Source organism: Phacochoerus africanus, chromosome 8 (assembly GCF_016906955.1).
Source record: "Phacochoerus africanus isolate WHEZ1 chromosome 8, ROS_Pafr_v1, whole genome shotgun sequence".
Taxonomy (NCBI): domain Eukaryota; kingdom Metazoa; phylum Chordata; class Mammalia; order Artiodactyla; family Suidae; genus Phacochoerus; species Phacochoerus africanus.
In genome coordinates, this window is record NC_062551.1 from 47,566,728 (window position 1) to 47,586,912 (window position 20,185).

At 58.9% G+C, this 20,185-nt stretch overlaps 1 protein-coding gene across 6 annotated transcripts in view; it reads left to right on the forward strand.

Annotated features, from left to right (window-relative positions):
* ACTN4 (actinin alpha 4) overlaps positions 1–20,185 on the forward strand; it is a 71,123-nt gene that overhangs the window by 36,406 nt on the left and 14,532 nt on the right. For 3 of the 6 annotated variants that reach the window (XM_047793584.1, XM_047793583.1, XM_047793585.1), the window contains exons 2-8: positions 9,142–9,256; positions 9,424–9,543; positions 12,891–12,977; positions 13,753–13,840; positions 15,417–15,495; positions 15,812–15,893; positions 16,620–16,705. In XM_047793584.1, coding sequence (XP_047649540.1) covers positions 9,142–9,256; positions 9,424–9,543; positions 12,891–12,977; positions 13,753–13,840; positions 15,417–15,495; positions 15,812–15,893; positions 16,620–16,705 — 657 coding nt within the window. Of the gene's footprint in view, positions 1–7,607; positions 7,614–9,141; positions 9,257–9,423; positions 9,544–12,890; positions 12,978–13,752; positions 13,841–15,416; positions 15,496–15,811; positions 15,894–16,619; positions 16,706–17,928; positions 18,015–20,185 lie in introns of those variants that run through there. The other 3 variants (XM_047793586.1, XM_047793588.1, XM_047793587.1) reach the window with 3 other exon arrangements.

Consider the following 20,185-nt stretch of genomic DNA (forward strand, 5'->3'; position numbering starts at 1 on the left):
CGTGCCTGTGATCCACCTACTCTACTTCTATGTTGTGTTAATTATCTATTGCTGCATAACAAATGGCCTTTTCAGAGCTTAATGGCTTAAAGCAGTAAATATTAGTGAGAGAAAAAAAATGCAAACGAACCAGGAAAGGTCCTGGGTAATTCTCTTGTAAAGCCAGGGTTGTGAACTGCTAGATTGGAAGAATCTCTGGATGCAAGGAGAGGCAGATCCGATTATCATATTCCTTTATTCATTTGGTCGTCCAGTGGCCAGGCTGAGGGAGGGGAGGTTTGGAGGGAAGACTGCTTTGTGTCAGCCCCCAGAAAGCAGCCAGCAACTTGGCAAATCCTAGGGTGCGAGTCTCGCCTCACCAGCTGCAGTGCTGATAGCAGCAGTGGCACTTCCTGGAACCGGAGTTCTAGCGATGAGTAGAACATCTTTTGAGCGCTCACTGTCCACCAGGCGGTGTGTGCACTGCGTTCTGTTTGATCCTGTTGAGTAGACAACTATATCGTGTCTATTGTCCTCATTTTATAGAGGAAGAACATAAAACTTAGAGAGGTCAAGTTCGTTTTCTGTGGCCACACACACGACATGGCAGAGGGAGGATTTGAACCCACATTTGTTTAGACACTTGGAGCACTGCCGTGTTGTCCCTTCCTCACCCTTGCAGACCTTGGCAAATTGATATCTCAATACATGTGTCACTCCTCAGGCTGCCTCCTCCTAGGCCACCCCCTGCTACCCCACCCTGTCTAGACGCAGCCACGCTTGAACCAGAATCAGGGTCTCTGCAAAGTCCAGTGGCCTCAGGTGCTTGGGCAGGCAGGGCTGCTGAGGGCTCCTCTCTTCCGTGGGAGTGACAAGCTGCTTTTGGAATGTGTGTACGCTCCAGGATTATTTCTGTGAACTCCTAAAAGCAAGCAGTCTAATCCCTAAGTAGGGACCCTCTCGAGTATAAAATGGGATTAGAAACCATGAAGTCCTAAGTGGCTGGACACGAGAAGCCTTACTCCTGTTCCATTCATTCTAGGATTTACTGAGCACCTACTCTGTGCAAGACACCATTCTGGGCAGTGGGTCCCGCAGCTCACGGGACCCCGCTCTCATGGAGCTTGTGTTCCATGTGGGAGGGAGACCTGTTAAGGACAAAGAGCCTAATTTCTGACAGTAATAAGTGCAGTGACTAAACAAAGCAGAGGAAAGTGATAGCGAACGGTCGGGAAGGCGACATCTGAGGGAAGTCCTGAGTGATGAGAACCAACCAGCCTGGGGGGAACCAGAAAAAACATCTTAGGCCAGCGTTCCTCATGGGGAAGGAAGGGACTGCACCCCAAATGCGGCCTGTTGCAGTAGCAACATACATAGCTTTCTGGCACCTTGCAGGGGATTGGCCAAGGTGGGAATGTTGGGTCCTGGGAGGGGTCGTGGGGGAAAGAGTGGTTTCTGGGTGGACACGTGGGACCTTTGGAATGCTCACTGCTCCACTCTGCAGTGTTTATACCTCTCCTCCGTCTGAGAAGTCAGGGCTTCTTCATGTGGGCCGAGAAAACTCCGAATAAGGCAACCGTCAGGCCAGGACATAAGAAAGCAGCATTCCATATTTCTCTGTAATTGCTTTCAAATAAGGTTCTGTCGTCTCGGGGCAGGCACACACAGCATGCCCGCTCTGCCCCCAGCTGGATAAGGAGTTGGGTCCTGGACGGGCAGTCGATGTGTCACCATACTGCTGTCACCAGCTCTGATGACCCATGGCAACAGGGCTGTCTGAGGCCCATGTTGCTGCACCTGTCCAAATTGCGATCAAGTCATTATATCTGGTTCGTTTTCTCTTCTCTCACCTTGGTCCCTGGTTTTTATCTTCCTCAGAATCTGGTAAAGGCAATGAATCTTCAAAAAAGCACTCACGAGGGAGTTCCTGTTGTGGCTCAGGCATTAACAAACCCAACTAGCATCCATGAGGACTTGGGTTCGATCCCTGGTCTCGCCCAGTGGATTAAGGATCCAGTGTTGCCGTGTGCTGTGGTGTAGGTCACAGATGCAGCGCGGATCTGACTTCGCTGTGGCTGTGGCGTAGGCTGGCGGCTACAACTCTGATTTGACTCCTAGCCTGGGAACCTCCATATGCTGTGGGTGCGGCCCTAAAAAGACCAAAAAAAAAAAAAAAAAGAAGAAGCACTCTAGGAGCTCCCATTGTGGTGTAGCAGTAACCAGGAGGATGTGGGTTTGATCCCTGGCCTCATTTGGTGAGTTAAGGATCCAGTGTCTCCATGGGCTGTGGTGTAGGTTGCAGATGCGCGTGTGGCTGGGGCATAGGCTGGCAGCTCAGCTCTGATTCAACCACTAGCCTGGGAACTTCCATATGCCATGGGAAGCACTCACATGTATGATCTCAAAATGTTCTAGAGGCTTCACGTACTTCCTGGATGGATCCAGGCAGATGTTGCCAGGGCGATCACCTTTTTGGCCTGGGCCACTGGTAACCCAGATTCCTGAAGGCTTAGCCATTAGATGCTGAAAGCGCCTTTATAGTAGGTGATGAAGCCCAGGGGCCGGGGGAGCAGTCTCTGCTTTCAGGAACTGAGGTGCTCCACTGGGGCCAGGTCTTGCCTGAGGCCTGGCAGAAGTCTGGCAGATGCGCGATAAGGAGGGTGGATGCCTACCTTAGGAATAAATAGCTGTCTGTCCCCTGTGTCCAAGCCCCGGACACCCTTCCTGAGGTCCTGTGGAAGCAGGAGCCATGGGCAGTGTCAGAGGCCACAGCAGGCAAGGTGGGCGTTCAGGAGGAGGGCCGGCCTCCCCCTCAAAGCAGCCGATGCCCCATCGGAGCGGCAAACCCTACACGGTATTGCAGAGACGAGGTTTGAAAACTCCCACCCCCTAGACCACCCTGTCTTGCCTCCAAGTACCCTGGGGGAGTTTGCTGTGGCCCATTATCCCAGGCAACCCAGGGCTGGGGGAAACAAGCAGCTGGTCCTTCTGGGTCAGGCCGCTCGACCGAGCCGGCCTGCTAAGGGGGTGGGCCTTGTCCACAGCTGAAGGCGGGGGATGAGCAGGAGGCAGCAAACGGTTTTTCCTAAAGTCTTGTCCAGCGTGGAGTCAATGGAATCCACATGTGAGCATCTGCTGGCAGGTAGGAAGAGCGGAGCCCACAACCCTGGTCCAGGAGCCTTGGCCAGTGCCAGTAGCCAGAGCCAGCAGGCTCGCTCCGCCTGGGCTCTCGGGTGAGCCTGTTTTTAGTCCAAACGGACTTTGCAAGAGACTCGCTTGAGTCTGCATTTAGTGGAATTCCAGCTTCCACCCGACATTTCCCTCCCCGCCACCCCCTCCAGTACTAAGAACATGCTGTGTAACACGTAGTCGTTGAGAAGAAAAGGAAAGTTTTTTCAGCCGGGTTAGCCGCATCCCGCCAGGATCCTTCCTTTCTTCCAGCCCTTGCCACCACTCTGCCCACTGGAGCACCACCCGGTCGCCCCGTGTCCTTGGACATGTTTGTTTCTCACTCTTCCTTGGTGACTGCCCCAGAGTCAAGAGGGCCTGTTACCTCTTTGGGTTGGCGGGGGGAGTCATCGATGAATGGCTCATTAAAGCCCACTGCTGCCACATTCCTGGTCGCTTAGGTCACCTCCCGAACAATATCCATCATTCACTCACCCAGCCGCCCCACATCCTGGCAACTGGGAGGGGTCCCTGTGACACAGGAAGGACTTTATGACCAGTGATGCTAGACCGTGCGCCCCTCCTCCAACACACAGTGACAAAGCAGAAACAGCTTGGCCTTGGGGGGTGGGCGCCTCTGGGGCTTGTCGTCCCTAGGGCACCACAGGGAGTGGTGACAGTGGGTCCCAAATAAACCTACAGGCTCGTCTTCTTTTCTTCCACCCCCAACCACCACCACCCCCTCACCCCCTGTGCTGTTTTAACAACCAGAATCTCCAGCAGGCACCATGTGCAGAGGCCAAGTTCTGAAGGCTTTTCTCTGTGGTTTCTTTTCACATGTGTTCTCAAAGGCAGACAAGTCCACATCCCTCCTTCCTCCCTAGAGAGGTCAAGGGCTGGGTGCAGGCTCCCTTCGCAGGACAGCAGGGCCACCATTGGCACCACTGGCCTAGACGCACGCTGGGCTCAGGCCACCCTTGACGAAGCAGACAGGCGTTCGGGGGCACAGCCCTGCCTGCCTCGCTTTGGGAGCTCTCTTCCAGCCTGGGGACTGAGGGGGGGCCGGGGCCCGCCTTGACTCGGTTCTGTGGGCTTTGCTTTGCCAGGCCAGTAGGTAGCATTCTGCTCTGCGGCGTGAGTGGCTGCCCTGTGTGTGTGTTTATTAGCTGTATGACCTTGGGCAAGTCACTTTCACCTCTCCCTGCCTCAATTTCCTCATCTGTAAAAAGGCAATGCTGCTATCTCAGGAGCCAGGGGTTAGAGATTTGGAAGAGTTGCCATGTATAATGGTAAGAGCTGGCAATCAGCTGCTGCTGCCCCCATCAGAATGTAAATTCCAAGTCGGTGTGCTCCCTGCCTCACAGGGGCTCCAGGTCGGGATTTGTCAGCCTGGTGAATGCACGGAGCACCTCGTAGGGGAGGCGCCAGGGCCATGGCCACCATTTAGTCAGTGCTGCCCCGGAAAGCCATCCTGACACCAAAACCCAGAAGAGCTGGAGCTACTCTCTGCCCTTCCCTCCCCCCACAGAGGGCCGGTGGCTCGGGACCCTCCCAAATGAAATCGAAGCCTTGTTTGCTTTTCTCCGTCACAACAGTCGGCATCCCCGACACAGCTCCTCTGTGCCAGGCTTCCTCCTCCTGCCAGGCTTCTCTCGGGGGCTTTTCACCCTCTCGTCTTTTCTCCTGGTCACCACACATTGACCCTTGCCCCCCTCGGCTCCATCCCTACAGAGCAGCAGCCTCCTGAAGGCCCCGGGAGGTCGGCCCTGCCAGCCTCACAGCACAACCCGCTCCCCAAACTCCCTCCCTCTCTCCCGCCGGGCTCTGTCCTCCCCGCCAGAGGGCCTGCGGGCCGCTCCCCTCCTCTGGAAGTCTCTCTGCTTTTAGTCTTGCTCCTTCTCCACAGGGACACTTCCCCGTCTGCCCTGCTACTAGTCAGGAGCTGTTCCCCAGCATCCCGAACACTGCTCAGCCCCGTCGCTGGGGGTGGCAGGGAGGAGGGCAAGTGCAGGATGGTACTTCTGAGTGTGGCTGCCTGGCTGCCAGAGCCAGAGTACCCGGCCTTCCGTCTGGCTCTAACTTTCCAGGTCCCGGTGGACAAGTCATGTCACCTGTCAGACCCTTCCTTGGTTTCCTCATCTGTAAAAGTGGGGCAGAAATAGCAACTCCCCCACAAGGTGGCCGTGCATAGTCGTGTGGAGGAGAGATGTTAACACATGCCCAAGTGCCTCAAGCGGTGGGTGCCGGGCACACCGTTAGCCTATAGACGTGTCTCCTGTGGTTGCTACTGTTATGCTTTTCCTCAGGGCGTCCTTCCCCACCTGAGTAGTTGCTTAATGAGCTCGATCCTCTCCCCCGTCAGACTGGGCGCTCCTGAGAATGCAGCCTGGGCCCGCTTTGCTCACCACTGTGGATTCAGCACCAGGCTGGGCCCTGAGTCAACATACAGCAGGTGCATGTCACCGGAGCGTCTGTGTCCCACCCCACAGTGGCTTGGGCATCGCGGAGCCCGTGGGACCTATTGTGCCTGGGCAGTCAGGCTCCGTAGCTCGTGCCCTGAGGGATCTGCACAGTGGAGGGGTGCAGCGGGCCCACGAAGCCTCCATCTATAGAAACCGCCCTCCACGCCTCCCACCCCGCACAGCTCAGTCTAAACCGGGTAGGGAGAGGGAGTGAATAGGCAGAATGTTATTTTTGTAACCAAGTAGAAGCAGCTATGAATTTTTAATGTCCCGTTCGAACTCCAGCTCCTACTCACCAGTCATGCCGCCTGGAGAAGTGCTGTGTGCGTGGTAGCCTCGTGACAAGTGCTCCCCTTGCCCCAAGCTCAGGGCGCTGGGAGTCTCTCCTATCTTCCAGGAGGAGAAAGCAGGGCCATGAGGGCCATGGAGTGAGGGTCAGAGGCCTGGCGGTGGCAGGGTTCCCATGGAGTGTCTGTCGGGTTCAGGAGGGGGCTTTTCCTCCCCACTCTCCCCACGTACTTGCTCTGTGCTCTGCTTGTGCCTCCGCCTGCCTCCCGCTGGGGAGACGCGCTCAGGGCAGAGCTACCATCTATTTAAAAACAGTCTTTTCCTTGACATCTGTATAACACTGAATACTTTACTCTGCGCCAGGCACACTCATGAGTGATTTACTTGCATTGTTTTGTTTAATCTTCATTTAAGAGGGGAGATTATTAGAGTTCCCTGGTGGCCTAGCAGTTAGGAATTTGGCGTTGTCACTGCTATGGCATGGGTTCAATCCCTGGCCCAGGAACTTCCTATGTGCCACAGGCGCAGCCAAAAAAAAGTGGGATTATTATCTCTATTTCATCAATGAGGACCCTGGGGCTCATTGCTCGCCCAAGGTGACTCCGCTGGCAGGTGACCTCATGGCCAAGGCAAGATTTGAGTCCAGATCTGTGTGAGCCCCAAGGCAGAGCTCTCCTTTCCTGCTGAGAAGGTGAGCAAAGGTGCGGGGATGGGGCGCATGTGTTGCAGGGTGGGCAGTGCTGTGACCTTGTGACCTTGAGAGGGTCCGAACAAAAGAAAGAACTCCTGGCAGCGGGGCGTGGGCCATTGCAGAGAGACAGGATGCGGTGGACACGGCAGCGCAGGCGGGGGCACACATGTGCACACGCTCAGTCCATCTTGCTTTTGCCAAGGTCTGTGCCAATGTTTTAAAGCATTTCCCCCCATTTGCCCACAGCACATACAGGAGGTAGACTCTGCTGGGTCCATCCTGTGGAGATGGAAGGTGAGGCATCAGGAGTCCAGGTCACTTGGTTGGAAACCAGAAGAAATAAGCCGCGAGGCTAGCATTCTGTGCCCCTTCAGAGCAGGCAGCTGTACTACGTGCCCAGCCCTACCTGCAGGCCAGGCGCCTGGGTCTCGGCCCAGCAGCCCTGCAGCAGCAGGGGGCTTGCCCTCTGGGAACTGCCCTGTTGCAGCCACAGTCGTGGGATGTGCTGGGCCACTGGGTTGACCAGTAGCATCTTTGAGGCACACGCAAGAGCGGAGGCCCAGCATCCCCTGCCCCAGCCTGGCCGCTGTGCGTTTAGGCCTTCTAAAGGTGCGTGTGACCTGACATAGAAGGCCTGTGTGCCTGGGGCACACACACATGCACAGAGCATCCAGTAAGACCCAGCCCGACTGGAGAATGCTGTCACAGAGGTGTGAGGGCTGGGTGTGGTGGCAAGGGTGTGCAGGGGGCAGAGAACTGCATGTACTGGGCACCCGCCACATGCTTTACAGGCTTTGTTGCCTCGAACCCTCACACTGACCATGACCTAGGTGATGTCTTCATCTACAGAGGAGGAGACGAACGTCGGGAAGGTTGGGTAACTTGCCCGCATGAGTGGTGTAACCAGCAGTCTGGCCTTGGTCTGTCTTGAGCTCAGAGGGGAAGGAGTGGGGAGGAGTGGGGAGCCCAGCTCGTGCATCCCTTGATGAGAATCCGCTCCCGGCCAGAGCCCACAGCAGCTCAAGGTTGCGAGGAGGCAGAAGGTGACAGCTAACTGTTCAGAGGACAGAGGGAACGGTGCCGTGAGCATCGGCACAGAGGAGGGCCACCGGGTCCGCATGGGTGAGGGCAGGGCTGTCAGCGCGGGCGTCCCAGAGGAGCCTCAACTGATGTTGAGGGGTGGATAGGTGCCAGCTGACGCGAGGCAGAAGCGGGCAAAGGCCCCCTTAGCTGAGGAAGCGGCCTCAGGTGGGGTGTCAGTCTCCACGGTGGAGGAGCTCATCCCCCAGTTGGTGAGGGCCCTGCCCCGCCCACGGTCCCACCCTCGCCCTTTGGGTTTGGAAGGAAGCCTCACCGTGTGGTGTAGCGTATTAATTAGGCGGCTTCTTTGTCTGGGAGGGGCTTTGTGTTGAGTCTCTGAATGAGCACGACTGGTGACAGTTGTCAAAACACATGGTACTTGGCCAGAGGTTCCTTGGAAGCCCCTCGCCCCCCACATGGCCTCTGCTTTCACGCAGTCCTGGCTGTCGGCCCACATCCACGCTGGGCCTTCGGATTGCGGGGCCGGGGTGGGGGGGGCCCGTGAGAAACAGGCGTGGGCTTTTTCCCAGACCTTGCTGCAGAGGCTGCGTGGGCCGGTCTCCCCGGAAGGTGTCTGGGCAAGTCCACTTTAACTGCTGTGACGCGCTTCCCTGGCGCTGATGCCCGATAAGGTGCCCCAGCCAGCAGGGGGCTGAGGCCTGTCACCGCCTGGCGGCCCGTGCCCTGGACTCGGTGTTGTGTGCTCTGGTTCAGGGTTCAGGCCTCGCCACCTGAAAATGCCATTTCACCTTCCAGTGTCCACACGCCCCGTGATCCTCAGACGTTCCTTCCCCCTGGTGGCGGTGGGTGCCCGCCTCCCATGTGCCTTCCCGCCCCTCTGAAATACACTGGGTCTTAAGGGTGGCGTGTGCTGTGCTCTCCAGAGAAACAGAGGGCGCAGAGGATCCGTGCTCCTAGCCTTTGAGGGAGGCATTGCTGCTGGGCTACCCACGGCTCAGAGAGAGACTGGCTTGAGGAAGCCTTGACTTTACAGGAGGTTTATTTTACACTTGCTTTCCTGTACCAGTGATAGGGAAACTGCAGACTCTACCTGGAGGGAGCGGGGGAGGGGGGCGCGCAGGGACCCCTCCTCTGCTCTGCCCACCCAGGGAACTGGAGGGCGGGTGCGTCTGTCCGTGAGAGCAGGGTCCCTGCCTTTTATCTCCACACGGGGGCGGGGCAGGGGGCTGGCTCGGTCAGCACCGCTGTCTGAGCCCTGGGCCGGGTGTGGTGGAGCCAGCCACTCACCACCCAGCTCACCAAGTGGTGGTCTGCAAGCTACGCTGAGGCTCCGTTTCCTTGGGTCCCCCTGCCTGCGTCGTAAAGATCAGCAGTAGTGCAGACGGAGGACGGGCCCCATGGTGACCGTGTGGTTGCGGGGGCAGGGCTACAGTCGGGGCCTTTTGCTCGAGAGCTCTGACGCCCACACTGACCCCCCCCCCCCAACCCCCCAACTCTGTTTTGCCTCCACAGACCTTCACAGCCTGGTGCAACTCCCACCTGCGCAAGGCTGGCACGCAGATCGAGAACATCGACGAGGACTTCCGAGACGGGCTCAAGCTCATGCTTCTCCTGGAAGTCATTTCCGGTGAGGCTCCCCTCCCGTGGGGTCCAGCCCACCCCTGGACACTGCCCGCCCCGCTGTCCCCTTGCTGCTGGGGGAGAATGAGGCCTTTCCTGGTGTGGGCATCGACTGGTTCTGGGGAGCAGTGGGGTCCTAAAGCTTCTCTCCTTCTCTTGGCGTTGGGCCCGCAGGGGAGCGGTTACCTAAGCCAGAGCGGGGCAAGATGAGGGTGCATAAGATCAACAACGTGAACAAGGCACTGGACTTCATCGCCAGCAAAGGAGTCAAGCTGGTCTCCATCGGGGCAGAAGGTGAGCTTGGCTGGGGCCCAACCTCTGCCTTCTGAACAGAGGTGGTGGTGGTGGCAGAGAGAGCACCAGGGGTGCTTAAAGCCCAGCTGTACCCAGCAGCCACCACGGTAACTGCCTTCGATGTGGCCTGGGGCACAGGGAGGGGAATAGCCTCGCCTCGGACCCTGGACACCCTCACTCGCCCTCCTGGTGCTGGGCCTGAGGGACATGTGGCTGACATCTCTCTGAGCCAGGAGTACGTTCGCCCCAAGGCCCTGCCCGTTGTGTGTGGGCAGGAAGGGGTCGGCGGGGGAAGGCCGCTGGAGGCCCTGTGTCAGGGCTCTGGGCAGGGAGTGTAAGTCCGAAGGCCAGTGACCAGACAGACGTTGCTGTTGTCCTCACGGCCTGGGAGAGTGTGGCCTCCTGACTGATACTCGGGATCCTTCTGAGCCCCGTGCAGAGACCCAGGCCTGCGACCCTTCTCTCCAGTGGCAGGGTCTTGTCCTAAGCTCACAGGCGCCTTTGGAGACCAGGCGAGGCCGGATGGAGCCCAGCAGCTCGCCGTCAGCCTGGGCTCAGGCTTCTGCTCATTAGCCAGAGCAGGGTTTCCTTTGCCCTGACATCCATGTTGTCCCAGCTTTTAGAAAAACAAAGAAAACTAATTGCTGTTAATGACAGGGCTCTGAGAGTTTGGCCAGGACTCTGGGCCAGAACGCAGACCGCTCCAAGGCCCTGCCCCCGCGGGGCCCTCTCCAGGGAGGGGTGCCAAGCCCCGAATGCCACGGTCGGGGTAGTTGGTGTTTGTTTTTAAAAAAAAAAAACAAATTCAGTCGGGCCCCGAGATTTTCTGTCCTTGTGTGGATCTTTCCTCCTGGCTCCCCGCCAGCCTTCTGCTTCTCACAGCTGCATTTATTTTGCTCAAAATGCTAGCCTGTAAATACAGAAAGGGTTAGAAGAGAGACCCGTGGCAGTCATCAGTTTTCCTTTGGAGAAAGACCCAGTCTAAAAAGGTTCTCTGTTCACACCCAAGCTGCTTCACTCCCAGAACCTGCGGCGGTCAGGCCTTGGGGGGACAGCCGACTGGCAACGCCCCAAGGGGCACCTGAGAGCCAGTCCCACCCCACCCGTCTCCCTGTCCCTCCACGCCACCCAGACAGTCGCAGGAGCAGGGCTTCCTCGGGGCTGTGGAGGGGACGGGAGTCGGAGGCACAGCTGCAGGGCCGAGAAGCAGCTGGTGGATGTGTCATGAGAGCGGCCGTCTTCCTCCTCTCACAGGGCTCTCTGAGCCCTCCGTGTCCAGCTTGCTCCTGGCACCGGCTGGGTAAGGGCGCTGTGGCTTCCTCTAGATTGCGCCCGGCCCCGCCCCTGGGGTGCCTGGCCCTCGGGGGGGACGCAGCATGGATTGCCTGAACGAATCACTGACTTCGCCTCGTGCTGGGAAGTGTTGGCCTGGTTTCTGGGTGTGGGCTTCTCCACCTGGGAAAGAGCCGGACAGACATCCTTCCCCTGCCTTGGGGCAGCTGGCTATGCATGCTTCCTCCTCATGCTGAAACCCTCAAGCCGAAAGCTGCCATCGGCCCTCTGCCCGTGGCTTCACCGTGGGGAGCTGCTTTGGTGGCTAAAAAGGCCCTGCCCTCTCCTGGCGCGCGTGTCCTCAGGGGAGGTTGGGCCCCATCCGCTGGGGGACACTTGTACCTCCTTCCCGAATCAAGCCCACCTAGAGGAGTCCCCATTGTGACTCAGCAGTGACAAACCCAACTAGTATCCATGAGGACACCAGGCTCGATCCCTGGCCTCGCTCAGTGGGTTAAGGATCCGGTGTTGCCGTGAGCTGTGGTGTCGGTCATATTCGCAGCTCAGATCCCACATTGCTGTGACTGCGCTGGAGGCCGGCAGCTATAGCTCTGATTCGACCCCTACCCTGGGAACCTCCATACGTCCCAGGTGCTATCCTAAAAGTCAAAAAGAAAACCAAACAAAAAAAGCCCACTTAGCATTTTCCATTCTCCGGGCCGGTGAGCAAGGCCTCCTGAAGTGTCCTTCTGTTCTCCCCGCCCTCTCCCCTCCCGTGTGGGAGACGCTTGGGGGCGGGAGACCTTAGAGACTGCCAAAAGCTCTCCAGGCCATTGGGCTCCGGGGCCAGGCCATGGGCACGCAGTTCTCACCAGGCAGTCGACACATGGTGCCTGGGTGCTACAGGGATGGTTTTTCTCTATGTTGCTGAAGCTGAGGAATGTGTGGTCCAAACCCTTTCTCTCAGTGCTAGAAGTTTGGGAGAGTGGTTGGTTTTTAGTTAAGAAGGCATTTCACTCGGAGTTCCCTGGTTAAGGGTTCCATGTTGTCATGCTGTGGATTGGGTCATTGTTGTGGCACGGGTTCGATCCCTGGCCTGGGAAGTTTTGAATGCCACAGTTATAACCAAAAAATAAATTAATGAATAAATAAGAAGGCACGCGCTTAGCAGCTGGACCTTGTGTCCCTACTCTGCTTCCTGCCACACCGTGTCTTCTCAAGGCCCAGGGCCAGGTCCCAGGAATGCAGTGGTGCTCAGAAGGCAGACAGTGAACGAGCCCACCAGCCAGCACCTAGCAGTGTGTGAGGGGACGAGCAGGGTGCTGGGGAGAGGGGGCCTGAGATGGTCAGGGAAGCCATTCTGGGAGGTGGCGTCTAAGCAGAGGCTTATAAGATGAGAAGGACCAGCCATCTAAGATGGGGGTCGAGGGGTGCCCTTTGCAGGGGGCAGAAGGTATGAGATCCTTAAAGCAAGAGAGGACACAGCTAGAGAATGCCGGGGAGGGAAGGGGCCGGGTCGTGCAGGACAGGCCCTGTTAGCCGGACTGCAGAGTACAGGCTTGGTTTTAAGCGTCGTGGGGCTTTAAGCAGACGAGTGACACAAATCTGATGCACCTGTTGAAGCGACCACCCTGGCTGCTGTGTGGGGTGGACCTCAGGGCAGGTGGAGGAGGCAGGACATCGAGATCTGGCGGGGACAACGGGGGCTTGGGCGACGGTGGCAGCAGTGGGGGGACAAACCCTTAAAGGTGTGACAGAGGCTGGAAACACAGGCCCAGTGCCTGGGACAAGCCTCAGGGCAGAGCAGTCCTTTGAGCTGAGTCACGGGGCTGAGCGGCCCTGTTGAGAAGAGGCTCGCTTGGCCGAGAACACGTGTGCAGGAGGCTGAAGGCGCTGAGCTGCAGAAGGCTTCTGGGACGTCAGGGCCATTCAGGGGACATCCTCTCCCAGAGAGGATGGCAGAGGACAGGCCTGGGCAGCTCTGCCCAGAGCTGGAGTTGGTCTCTAGGCAGACTGGGGCGTGTCACCCTGGCTCTACCCGCCTCCTCACCCTCTGCCCCTTTCCCCGCGGGCAGAGATCGTGGACGGCAACGCAAAGATGACGCTGGGCATGATCTGGACCATCATCCTCAGGTTCGCCATCCAGGACATCTCCGTGGAGGGTAAGAGCCGAGAGCCGGCTGGCTGGCAAAGCACAGCCTTTCCTCCCCACCCGAACTCAGGGCACTGAGATGAGGATTTGGGGCATTTTTGTCTTCATGCTTCAAGTGCATTCCTGTTTCCAGGCATCACTGACAGGGCTTGGCCCTCCCAGAAGTGGTTAGCGGAGGTGCTAGCCCAGGCTCCCCGCTGCAGCCACCCAGCTCTGGCTCCCCCCTAGAGCACCTTGGCTCCCTCAGCCTCCATCTCAGTAGAGCCTCACGCCACCCTTGTTGGGCGGGCACCATTGGTCCCACTTGACAGTCAGTGAACCAGAGTCACAGAGCAAACTCATGATAGTCACAGGCCTTGTTCTCCTGGGCGGCAGTGCCTGCGTTTCCACTTGACCTCCCACCCTCAGGCCTGGGTCAGCACCCCACTTCCTCAAAGTTGCGGCCAGATCTGGAGACCCTCTGCAGGGCCCGGCAAAGTGGCAGAAGCTGGCATTGCGGGCTTGTTTGGCAGTGTATCCTGGCAGCTAGAGGCACAGGCTTTGTGGTCAGAGAGACAACACAGGTTCAGGCCCTGCTGCGGTTCTGTCCCTGATACTTCCGGGGTGGCCCAGGGCTGTGCGTGCCCGCCGTGTCTGCCATGGGCACTGCTGCACTTCTCTTTCTCTGGGGCCCTCTCCCCAGCTTCTCTCTGCCCCTTATGCCCGAGCTAGAGGCGCTGTCCAACTGGACTGGGTTCTGAGTGTTTGGTTTTGAGCCAGCACTCCTTGTCCTCATGTGTTCGCAGAGACCTCTGCCAAGGAGGGGCTCCTCCTCTGGTGCCAGCGGAAGACGGCCCCGTACAAGAACGTCAATGTGCAGAACTTCCACATCAGGTGAGCACCCGCCGCCCCCGGGACCGGGAGTGCTGTCTTCCCACCTGACCTCCTTGCCCCTGGTTTCGCTGTGGTCTGTGAGGTGCCGGCCCTCGGGGGGGCCCCTCCCCCTCCACTGGCCCCCAGGAGCCCCTTGCAAGGTCCCTGAGTCCTCTGGGGGGGGTCCTCTGAGTCCTCACTGTCCTGGGCTGCAGGCATGAAGGCCCTGCCCTCTGGCAGGCCTTGTAGAATCTTCTTCCTTCCCAAGTGAGGTAGCTCAGAAGCAACCACAAAGCCCCTTCCTTTATTTTGATCTCTCAGGGGGCCCTGTCCTTTAGAGGTGTGAGTGCATTTAGCGTTGGGAAAAATGTGCCCTGTGTCCACTAGAGGAAGAAGACTCGGCCTGCCACGCATCTGCTCTCCCTCGGGTCGGGTGGAGCTGAGCGTGTTCACCAGGCGAGCGTGGTCAGTGCCATGTGAGATCTGGGAGCAGGGCAAGGCCTGGGGGTTAGGAGTGCAGGCTTTGGGGATCCGGTGGGGCTCTGTGACTTCACCCCTCTGCTCTCCTTCCGGGGTGGATGGACGGGGGAGAGGTCACACATGAGAATGAAGAATGGGGCTTCATGGGATCCACAGAGGTCCTGCTGTGTCCCCGGGCTCCCTGGGGCCCTGGCACTGGACGTTGGGGAGCATTGTGCTCTGCCATTAATAGCCTGTGGTCCCTCCCTTGATCTACTCTGTGTGTCTCCTTCCTTTTCCTGCCACCAACTGGCTGGTCCTCTGCCCTTCTCATTCATATATTTATTCAATCACTGAATATCCATGGGGTGCCTGCTCCATGCCAAGGGTGGGGTCCAGCAGCACCAAAATAAAGTCCCCGCCTTGGGAAGCTTTCCCTGTAGCAGGGGGTCTGGTCATTGACGGAGGCGCGGCGAGACCCACATCGAGATGTCAGGTAGTGAGGAGGCGTCAGAGACGACAGATAGGCCGGGGCCATGGAACGCCACCGAGAAGAGCGCCATGGTCAGGGGGTCTTTCTGAGGAGGTGTCATTAAGCTTGACCCCGAAAGGGCCAGCCCTTAGAGCATCTCGGGGACCAGTCTGGCCTGTGCCCAGCTGTCACCTTCCTCTGATTAGAGCCCCTCAGGCCAAGCCACACCCTGGCATTGAGCCGGCCCACGGTCAGGTCAGCCAAGGTGCAGAGGACCCACAGCGCAGGCCCCAGCCTCCCGCAGTGGCCCGTCCAGCTCAGGGGGCCACCCACATAGAGCGCTCAGCAGGGCACGGCTGCCCTGGTACCGAGCAGTTGGCAGGCACTACTCACATGTCAGGAGTCGGCCTGAGCCTGACGTTTGCTTATGCCCCCTCCCGTCAGCCCAGTGAAGCGTGGGCCTTGTGGGTCTCCCCATCTCACAGAGGTGGAAACTGAGGTAGCAGGAGGTCATTGAACTTGCCCAAGGCCGCACCGACCGCAGTGCCAGACACACATGCTAAACCACCCCCCAAGGGCGTTGATCCTTCCTGTGCGTGCCCCGGCCCGCAGTGCGCCTGTGACAGTAGGAGGCTGTCCTCCTAATCTCGACTTTTCCATCCGCAGCTGGAAGGACGGGCTCGCCTTCAATGCCCTGATCCACCGGCACAGACCAGAGCTGATCGAGTATGACAAGCTGAGAAAGGTACGTGTCTCGCACTCCCCTGGGGGGGCCCCCAGACACCCCGAGTCTGCCCCTGTCTCCAGGCCACTTCCCCCAAGCCCTTCCTTCACTGGCACCCAGAGCTGGACGCTGCTCAGATGGGCAGACGGGGAGAGCCTTGTGCCAGCTGTCTCCAGACCCCAGCCCGGGGAAGCTGAGTCTCTCCTCCTTGCTCCCCTTGGGGACTGTCCCTACCCCCTCTGTGGGCATTGCAACCGCCCGGGGTTGTTTGAGGGCCCGGCCAGCCTGTGCAGCCTGCCCCCTGACCGAGTTTCCTTCCCCCCCGCCGCCCACCCAGGACGACCCCGTCACCAACCTGAACAATGCCTTCGAAGTGGCTGAGAAGTACCTAGACATCCCCAAGATGCTGGATGCGGAGGGTAAGTCCATCCCTTGTGTTCAGGCAGCACCCTGTTTTGTGGGCATGATTTGTGGTAACGAGGAAGCTGGCAGGGCCCGCCAGAATGTCTGAGTGAGTCCACCTGAAGCGGGGACCCTGGTGTCACCCAGGGAGCCAGTGCGGGAGCAGCCTGAGCAGGCCGGACAAGCTTGGAGAAGGGTCCTTGAGGAGGACCAGCTCTCAGGGGCTGCCTCCCAGGCCTGGGCCCAGGTGCCAGACAGAGCCCTGCCTGAGGGGTCCGCCTCCTCCCTCAGGAGGGGCGAGGGAGCCTGGCTCCCACGAATAACCAAGGCCCCTGCCCTCCCTGCCTGCCACGGGCCGAGTCCAGAGCCTGCCACAGCGGAGTGTTTCTTCCTCCCCCGACTTTGCTCCGTTTCCCAGCCACGCACCTCCCCCCGGCCAGGACCCTTGCCTCTGGCCTCTGGCAGCTCTTGGGGTGGACCGTCCAGCGGCCCCTCGAGACTATTCTCTGAGAGAGGAAGTGGCCTCGATTTAATCCATTTCCCACAGCCTTGGCCTTTCCAGTGACCATGGTGGGGGGCAAGGGTGTGGCCAAGCCCACTGGAGTCACCAAGGGTCGCTGAATCCGCTCCGAGGGTCCTTCTCCCAGGATGGCTGCGGCCTTGGGAGCCGGCGGATCCCAGTGAGCGTCCACCCCTTCCCCCCGCCCCTGCTTGGGCGGTTTAACCTTGTGGTTCACTTGCAGACATCGTGAACACGGCCCGGCCCGACGAGAAGGCCATAATGACCTATGTGTCCAGCTTCTACCATGCCTTTTCGGGAGCGCAGAAGGTACCAGCGGGGCCAGGCAGGCCCACCTCGCCGCCACTGCCCACAGCTGCTGCTGCCTCTCGCCTTCCATGCTCACCTCATTTCTCTTGCAGACGGCAGTGGCCTCTCTCCGACTGGAAGCTACCCCCTGACTCCTTGGCATCACTGCCCACTTAGCCCTTACAGTATCTATCAAGTGTCTGATCTGTGCCAGGCCCCGTTCCAGGCACTGAGGGTACAGTCAGGGACTGAGTCAGGCAAGGTCCCTGCTCCCTCGGAACTGACATTCGCGTGGGCAAGACAGCCGACGGGCGTGCCCACAGATGAAGTAATCTCATGTGATAAGTGCAGTAGAGGACGTGAGACAGGATGGTGGCATAGGGACGCATGGGGGCTGCTTTAGCTGGGGCAGCAGGGGAGGCATGATGAGCAGGAGCCGCCAGATGAAGATCTGCAGGAAAAGCATTCCAGGTAGAGGGTAGAGCAAGTGCAAAGGCCCTGTGGAACGAATTGGTGTGGCTTATTCAGGGAAAAGCTGGAGAAGAGTGGGACAGGAAAATGAGGTCGGAGAAGGTGACAGGGCCAGACCATGGGGGGCCATTGTAGTCTGGGGTCGGAAGTTTGGGTTCTGTCCCATTAGGGGTTTGTGCTAAGGTGGTAGGTGGTCATATAGGACATGATCTTACTCATGTTTTCAAAAAGATCAGATAAGTTCCCGTCATGGCACTGTGGAAACGAATCCGACTAGGAACCATGAGGTTTCGGGTTCGATCCCTGGCCTCGCTCAGTGGGTTAGAGATCCAGCGTTGCCTCGAGCTGCAGTGTAGGTCGCAGACGTGGCTCAGATCTGGCATTGCCATGGCTATGGTGTAGGCCGGCAGCTACAGCTCCAATTTGACCCCTAGCCTGGGAACCTCCATATACCATGGATGCAGCCCTAAAAAGACAAAAAAAAAAAAAAAAAAAAGATAGCATCTGATCCCTCCAGCCCAAAACGAGCCCAGAGGGCTGGTGTGTCACAAGTTCAGGCCTGGTTAGAAAAGGCATCCATTTCATTCAGACCTTCCCCTCCCCTCTGCAAAACCTCGGCCAGAGGTGCCCACCCAGGCCAGAGCCGGGGTCTGGCTTCCAGTCCAGAGCAAGCGCTATTCCTCCCGCATGAGCCTGGGGCCTGGCCTCAGCCGCCCTCCTGCATCTTTCACTCTCTCCTGCCTCTCTCTCTCTCTCTCTCTCTCTCTGCGCAGATATTGTAGGCACTCTGAGGCCAGATGAGAAAGCCATCATGACTTACGTGTCCTGCTTCTACCACGCTTTCTCGGGGGCTCAAAAGGTGAGCTGGGGCAGGAGCACCCCTCACTGCTGTGGCTAGAGACTTGCCCTCGTCATCCCTTGCCCCCCCCCCCATGTCCCATCCCCCGCTGTGGCTGGAGCCCTGGCCCGGATGGCAGGTTTCCTGTGAGCTGGGCGGTGGCATCCCAGTTTCTCAGACAAGGCAGTTGAATCCCAGCATCACCTCAGATGTCAGAGCTGCCGTTGGGGCCTCTGCCTTGCCCTCCCTGCCCATGATCCGCCCAGCTGCCTTCTCACTGCACTGGCTGGGTCCTCCCCTGCCCCTCGCTGCCGCGCCTTCCCCTCCCAGATGGCCCAGGAAAGGCCCCTCTGTGAGCCTGCTGACCCAGATCATGGGCCCCTGTCCCCAGCAGCCCTGCTGTCACAGACAGGGCAGTCAGAAGCAACTGTTCCCCGTCGTGGCCTCCCTGACCTTACACCGCCTGGCACCGCCCCTGCCAGGGGCCCTCTGCTTCCACAGGACAGCGCCCAGCTGCCCCTGGGGAGGGAGGCCCATGTGGAGGCCCAGACACTTGTGTCCACACCACTCGCTCCTTGGTGTCTGGTGTTGGCCAGCACTGGTCTGGCCAGCGCTGTAGTCCCAGCTGCTTGATTTTGTGTCCCAGTTGGCAGTCGGCAGGCAGGAGAAAAAGAAGAGATGAGCTCTCGTTGATTGAGCATTTACTGCAGGCCAGGGACTCCTCCGAGGACCCCGCGCACACAGGCTCTCTAAGTGTCCTGTACACACTCCCGGAGGGTGGGTGCCATTATCCCCGCTTAGAAGAGGAGGAGATGGAAGTCACAGGACAGGGACTTCAGTGCTGCCTCCTTCGGAGCCCCAGGTCCAGCAGGGGCCTTCCCGTGGGCGGTCTGCCTGAGCCCCTGCTCTGCCCCCTCTTGGCGGCGTGACCTCCGATAAGTCACTTCACCTCTGTTCTCCTGCCTGTGAAACGGGGAGCAGATGAGTGAGCGCCCATCTCAGGATGGTGCTGAGAATAAAATGAGCTCACGCAGGTACAGGGCCTGGGTCAGTGCCTGGCCCCCGAAAGCGCTCCGCACACAGCCCGGCCTTGGCGCCTAACCCTGCTCATCATGGCACTTCCCTTCCACCTGCTCAGCATGTGGTTTGGCGTGTTCCGCTGGGAGTGCAGACAGGGCTAATGAGGGGACCCCTCACCCCAGCGGGAAGGCAGGGTAGGGGTGGGCAGTGATGGGAGAGTCCTCACCACCAAGCCCAGCTAACAGCACATGCACGTGGGGCTCGCCCCTCTGCCCTTGTCGCCCCTCAGGCGCTTTCTCCCTGCCCAGCTGCTCCTGTGCTCAGAGCTGGACTTGGTGTGAGGAACCAGAGGCCTAGAGGCATTTGTGGGAGGGGATCCTGGCAGGAAAGCCCAGGTCAGAGCGTGTGGGAGCTTTTGAGGCAGCTGGGCCCCTCTCGGGAGTGAGGAAGTAAAGGCCAGCCTCTTGGGAGCTGCCCACCACCACTGGGATGTGCAGGGCCCAGCCTGCCCCCCAGCCCGTGTTTATGTCTCAGGACAGCCTTGTCATGCTTTTCTTATTGCTGCTGTCTCTCCCCCAGAGGCTCCCCTAGTCTCTGGGTTTTGTTTAGTTTTGTGACTGCGAGGGCAGCCCTAGACCTAGCACCAAGTATGCGTGTTCTCTCCTGATGGCTTGCTTCCGGTCACGAAAGCATCTGCTCCTTGTTCTTGGCTCACTCATTCATTCAGCAGCTCTGAGTGTCGCACACACGCCCAGCCCTGAGCTGGGTGCCAGGGATTCAGTGGTGAAACAGAACCCTTCTGACCAGCAGCCAGCACCTTCGTGGGTCTGCACAGGGGCTGGAGCTGAGCTTGGGGGTGCCAGTTGTCCCTCCAGGTTAGGGGTCAGGGACTAATGTCTGTCCCCCCCGCCCCCGCAAGCTGCGACTTTGGCTCTGCTTCCTGCACTCACTCAGGGCTGGTGTTCATTGGCCAAGGCTCTGTGAGCCTCACCTTTGAGGAGCACTGCCTGGGGCCGTTGGTGTGTGTCCTGCAGCATGAGGCAGGGGGTTGTGTGTGCGTGTGCACGTGTGTGTGCGTGTGCACGTGTGTGTGCGCGCACACGTACACCAACCTCAGCTGGCCCCCCGCTCACCTCCCTGCCTGTCCCCGAGCAGCGAGCAGCATGTGGAAG